A 6575-nucleotide genomic window follows, 5' to 3' on the forward strand; every position below is an offset into this window, starting at 1 on the left:
AGGTGGTCGTGGGGGGATTCATATCCAGTGGTGCTCAGGGCTTACTCCTGGCTCTGTGCTCAGGGATCACTCATGGTAGACTCAGGATCATATGGAATGTCTGAGGTCAAACCTGGGTCCTTCGTGTCAAGGCAAACACCCTGATCATTCTAGTCCCCCCTTTTAAGTTTTTAATTTTGTGAAATAATTTTTTAAAGTCTTTAAGTTTCTGCTATCTGACCTTATTAGGAAACCTTTTATATCATTATCTTTAGGACTATTTCACCGGGTTGATTGAGATCCAATAGTTTCGGTTCAGGCTAAGGCTACTCACAAAGATCTTACTTAAATTAAGCAAGTTCAATACTCTAATGTCAACTTGAGATTTTGGTTTCACCTATATGTTGTGATGCCCAGATGCTTGCCCATATTCTGACTCATGCTCATAACATACACAATCCACTAGTGTACACTCATTCTATTTTTTTTTTGTTTTGTTTTTGGGTTTTGGGTCACACCCGGCAGCGCTCAGGGATTACTCCTGGCTCTGTGCTCAGAAATTGCCCCTGGCAGGCTAGGGGGATCATATGGAATGCTGGGATTTAAATCATCTTCCATCCAGTGTTGGTTGTGTGCAAGCAAGTGCCTTACCGCCGTACTATCACTCCGGCCCCTACACTCATTCTTAAAGCTCCACTCTATGCTCAGGAGTTTGCTACTGGGGGTGTTCATGTGGCATCCCATTTACTCTTCACATAAAGGCAGCTAATCATCTCCCATTTAAGAAGCAGAAACCTGTAATTCAATGATTCCCTTTCTGATAACATACCCAAAGGAATTCAAAGCCATGGCCTGAGACAGGTATTTTATATTTGTGTTCACTGCAGTATTACTGACAAGCATCAAAAGGCAGAAGCAATCAAGAAACCAACGACAGAGCCAGAAATAGCACAGGAGTAGGGAGTTTTCCCTGCATGCGGCCAACCCAGGATGGACCTGGGTTCAATTCCTGGCATCCCATATGTTTTCCAGAGTCTGCCAGAAACGATTTCTGAGTACAGAGCCAGGAGTAATCCCTGAGCACCACCAGATGTGGCCCAAACACACAAAAAAATAAAAAATAAATTAAAAAAAAAAAGAAAGAAAAAGAAGTCAATGATGAACAAAAGAATGAACGAGTAAATTAAAAAAAGGTGAGCAACCTATGCAAAAATATGCCATTGAGTCTTTAAAAAGGAAATTCTTCCACATGCACTGTCAAGGGTAAACCTTCAGATACATGTACATTAAATGAAGTCAATCAGTCAATCGTTCCACTTCTATGAAGGGTCTTGAGTAGTTTGCTTCAGAGTAGAAAAGGAAAATGGCGGTTGCCAAGACTGGAAGAGCATGGAGGGGGAATAATTGCTTAGAGGGTAGAGTATCCATTTGGGAGAATGAAAAAGTTCTGGAGATGGACTATAGTGATGGTTGCATAATAACTTGAATACAAAACGGATCATAATCATTTTGATAAAATAAAATTTTAAACATGGTCAAAAAAACCGGGGCTGGAGCAAGAGTATAGAGGTACAGTGTGCAGGGTATTTGTCATAGCCAAACTTGGTTCAATCCTGACATCCCATATGGCCCCCCAAGCAGCATTCCCAGGAGTAATCCCTGAATGCAGACCCAAGAGTAAGCCCCAAGCACCATTTGGTATGACACTCCCCCTTCCAAAAAAAATGGTTAAAACAGTCTATTTTATATAATGCATTTTTTACTGCAAATTAAAAAGGAGTAGATACAGTTTCCTTTCATCTCTGCTTTTATGATACTGAAGACATTATATAATAACATTCCTCTTACCTGCAGTGATCATAGATTTAAAGCAGGACTTCTGATCTATTCGTGGCCATATAATATACTTTGCCTTTGATCTTTTGTGTCGCAATGTTAAAAAACACAATGTTAGGCTCATACCAGTTGCCATAGGAACTACAAAGCCGCTGGCCACAGTTTGGACACCTATGAGTAAGAAATAAACAGAAATCTGTTATGCCATGTTTAGAATCATGCATTCCTCTTGAAGAAATTACAGACTTCTCTCAAATAGTAAAAACTGTCAGAAAAACCCTAATATGACTTCTACACTCCCTCTCAGAAAGTTTACTGTCAAATCATGTTTCAGACTCGTGGCTCTAAGAAGAGTTCATTGCTATTATTTTATTTGAAAGGTTTTCAAATGTGTATATATACTTTTTTCCTCTCGAGTCATTCACTGTTTTTTGGCAAGAGTATTAATAAGAAAAACTAGAAAAAAAGTGAGTATAGCTGGTTAGACAGAAGTATGATGATTAACACAGTACATACCAGCCAATTTTATGATGTCCAGAACCAAAGAATTGGTAATTTTGTTCAACAGACTAGAACCTGCGGCTTTAGGTTGCACAGCAGAAATATCACCCGAGCGTCCAATTCCATGAATGAACCTAAGCAAAAAATGGGCCAACAACTGGACAAGAATATACAGTGTTCTAGGTAATCTATTATTCACTTTACAAATATAACTAGCCAAAAAATACCAGAAGCAATCTTTGACTAATATAGATGTATCTGATGGAATAATATAAAAATAACTTAGCAATTGAAACAAATTCATCACTTATACTGTGGTAGGCAACTTCCAAAGGTGGCCATGGTTCATTTCTTTTTCTCTCTGTGCCTCTATGCCATACCCTGGAGGAGGAGTTTAACTCCTCTCTACTTAGAATTTGGAACTCGATTCATAAGAGACTCAAAGCAATCTGAGTCAGCCCATAAAACTATGAGCAATAATAATAAATGTGTTTTTTTTTGGGGGGGAGGGGGGTCTGCGTCACACCCGACAGTGCTCAGGGGTCACTCCCGGCTCTACGCTCAGAAATTGCTCCGGGCAGGCTTGGGGGACCATATGGGATTCCGGAATTTGAACCACCGTCCTTCTGCATGCAAGGCAAATGCCCTAACCTCCATGCTATCTCTCTGGCCCCAATAAATGGTTGTTTTAAGCACTTAAGTTTCTGCACTTGTCACTAGCAATAAAAAACTAGAATATAACGCAATAAAAAAAAAACTAGAATATGTGCATTAAATTATCTTCTTTCTTTTCTAAATACAGAGGTTGTCACAGATTACTAGTCACATTTTACTACCAAACTTCACATACAAAGTCTTTTTTAACATATATTATCAAGCATGTTACCATACAGTGCGAACCAAGCATTTATCATCTAACTTATATTTATTACCACTGGTTTTGGCTGCAAAGATTTGGACTGAGAAAAATTTTTATTATTCCTAAGAAAACTTCATCATCATTTAAAATCATAGGAGACAGGAGTCAGAGTTTACCTATACTTAAAAAAAAAATACTGGAGAACAGAGAGATCATCATTTTTGGAACTACCATCAAATGATTAATAAAATTGACAAAGTTTCCAGAAAAACTAAAGAAAATTTAACTAAATCTAAAATTAACTTCCATCTACCTTCCTTAGATTTATCCCACCAAAAACAAGTTGCTACTATGAATGCACTTAGTTTAGATATATATTTAAAATGCTTTAAAGGTGCTACCTTTACATCATTCTTTTTGTTTGTTTTGGTTTTGGGGTCACACCTGGCAGCGCTCAGGGGTTATTCCTGGCTCTACGCTCAGAAATCGTTCCTGGAAGGCTCGGGGGACCATAAGGGATGCCGGGATTCAAACCACCATCCTTCTTCATGCTAGGCAAACGCCTTACCTCCATGCTACCTCTCTGGCCCCTACATCATTCTTTTAAAAAAATGTTTCAATGACAGAAAATAAGCATGGAAAACTATAAGCTGTAGCTTAAATCTTATGACTAGATTTATTAAGCTAAACAAGATAGACCAGTTAGCCCTCCAGACGCTGACAGAGTAACATCATTTACTAGAATTTTTATCCTTTCTTCTCTTCCTCCTGCCTTTCTTCCCCAATGTCTGAGATCAAACTTAGGGCGTCCTATATGCCAACCTCAGAGTTGAGCTCAGTTTGAGTTTGAATCCTGTTGTGTTAAGTAACACCTTATCAGACAACTGTTTCTATCTCCCTGTTGCATCCAGGTCCCTGTGTCCCTTTGAACAGGGATAAAGCTGGATATGAGGGAAATTTTGTATTTCCCTGTGATTGCTGTCACCTTCGATTTAAATCAGGGGGAAATGTTCTCACATGCTACATGAACAAACATACCTGTAATGCCGGCGGGCAACTAAGGTGGATGCCACTCTCCCTTCCCTTTCTCCCACACCACAATTGCCCAGGAAATTATTGCTGTCCATGACGGCCAGTTCATGGAGAAAGAGTTCAAGTGTACTTTCATCCCAACCATCCTCTGGACACTTGCCCTTAAAAAGACAAATAAAAAGTGGACACTATTGATATTTAGGAACATTAAGCGAGAGCGGGAGATATGGCTCAAGGGGCCTGAGGGCCTGTTTCACATGCAGAAGGCTGGAGTTTGAGATTTGCGGGCACCATGATTCCCCAAACAGCACTTGAGGGTCCTCCCAGGCACCACAGGAGTGACCCCAAGCCCCAGTGTCAAGTACCCTTAAGTATTGAGGAGTTTGGCCCTAAAACCAAAAGGAAAAAAAAGAAATCTTAACTTCAGTGGTTCATTTTTTTAAAAGGGCTTCTTAACATGTATTTCACCACATTCCTGGCTTTTGAAATAGATTCATTTTTGTTAAGAGAAAGAAAGGGTGGGGAATGGGACAAAAATCCAAGATATTGGTGTTTTCTATTCCAAGAATCTGATTGCAAGAAGTGATGTTAAAGGCTGGGGAGGGAACTCTGCTCAGGTGAGTAAATTACAATAAGAGAAATAACCAGACACCGCTGAGTAGATCCCAACTAACTGCAAGGAAAGGCTCCCCATCAATATGGTGCAACTAGGGAAGCTGTCCAGTGCAATAGGAGAGAGTTCAGGGATGCAAGGGAGTACAGCAGGGGGTCGTGGCGCTGCTTGGTGGCAATGAACAGGTCATGGGTTAATAAAGGAAAGCAAGTTCCTCAGTGCTAAGGGTGTGGAAAAGTGAAGGTATGAACTTTGTCTTTTGTGTACACACACACACATACACACACACACACACACACACACACACACACACACACACACACAGAGTGGGAGGAGTGAGGTGCAAGTGAGCCAATAGGGAGATCTCCGAATTCTGGCTAAGTTCCTCAGTCTATGGGGGAGACAAGTGAAGGATGAACTTTGTCCTTTACACACACATACACACATACATGAGGAAAAGTGAAGGTATGAACTTTGTCCTTTGCACACACACGTAATAGGAGGTGTGGGGTGCAAGTGAGCCAATGGGAAGATCCCCGAATTCTGGCTCCAAAGTTCCTCAGTAGTCCTACAGGCAAGAAAAAGTGAAGGTATGAACTTTATCCTTTACATACACACACATATGTGGTGGAAGAAATGGGGTGCAAGTGAGCTAATGGGGAGAACTTCGAATTCTGGCTAAGTTCCTTAGTCTATGGGGGAGGACAAGTGAAGGTATGAACTTTGTCCTTTACACACACACACACACACACACACACACACACACACACACACACGTATGTGATGGTGCGAGTGAGCCAATGGGGAGATCCCCAAATTCTGGATTCAAAGTTCTTTGGTCCTACAGGTGAGGAAAAGTGAAGGTCTGAACTTTGTCCTTTGCACACAAACACACACACACGCATGAGGAAAAGTGAAGGTATGAACTGTGTCCTCTGCATACATACACATACTGGGAGTGGGGTGCGAGTGAGCCAAAGGGGAGAACCCCTAATTCTGGCTCCTAATTTTCTCAGTCCTATGGGGGAGGAAAAATGAAGGTATGAACTTCGTCCTTTGCTTGCACAGACACACACAAGTGAAGGTATGAACTTTGTCCTTTGCACGCACACACACACACACACACACACACACACAATTAGGAAAAGTGAAGGTATGAACTGTGTCCTTTGCACACATACACACACTGGGAGCGGGGTGCGAGTGAGCCAACGGGGAGATCCCCAATCCCGACACCGCACAGACGCACACCCCGGGGTGCTGCACGGTGGCGAAGGCTCCGGAACGCGACAGACCCAGCCGGCCGCTCGCTACCTGCTCCAGAAGCAGCCGGACGAGGTGCTCGTGCGAGCGGCGAGCTTCCCAGCCCTGCCGCACGTACGCGGCCGACACGAGCCGCTCGCCCGCCGCCAAGCTCTCGCGGTTCATGACAGCGGCGGCCAGGGGCAGGGGAGCCGGCAGCCGGGAGACTGGAGAGGGAAGCGGCGGACTTCCGGGACGGGACGGGACGGCAAGGCCTGGGGGACAAAAAGCCTTCTTCGCGCACGCGCACACCGCCCTTCCCAACCGAGCCGGAGTTTCGGCGCATGCTCGGCGGGGTCTCCTGGTCAAGTTCTGAAACTGACCAGAGAAGAAAGGTCAATCGCCTGAACTTTGCTACCAAAATGAAATAGATGATAGATACATGATAGATAGATAGATAGATAGATAGATAGATAGATAGATAGATAGATAGATAGATAGATAGATAGATAG

The 6575-nt window shown here is 42.7% G+C and overlaps 1 protein-coding gene across 1 annotated transcript in view; it reads right to left on the bottom strand.

The window, feature by feature from the left end:
* Positions 1–6310, bottom strand: part of SEPSECS (Sep (O-phosphoserine) tRNA:Sec (selenocysteine) tRNA synthase) — a 43359-nt gene extending 37049 nt beyond the window's left edge. The window contains exons 1-4 of the mRNA XM_049789998.1: positions 6135–6310; positions 4214–4368; positions 2332–2450; positions 1828–1986 (exon numbers count right to left, since the gene is read on the bottom strand). Of these exons, the coding sequence (XP_049645955.1) occupies positions 1828–1986; positions 2332–2450; positions 4214–4368; positions 6135–6248 (547 nt within the window). The 5' untranslated portion in view covers positions 6249–6310. The remainder of the gene's footprint in view (positions 1–1827; positions 1987–2331; positions 2451–4213; positions 4369–6134) is intronic.
* Between the last annotated feature and the right edge of the window lie 265 nt (positions 6311–6575).

This window comes from Suncus etruscus, chromosome 16 (assembly GCF_024139225.1).
Source record: "Suncus etruscus isolate mSunEtr1 chromosome 16, mSunEtr1.pri.cur, whole genome shotgun sequence".
NCBI classification, from domain to species: Eukaryota; Metazoa; Chordata; class Mammalia; order Eulipotyphla; family Soricidae; genus Suncus; species Suncus etruscus.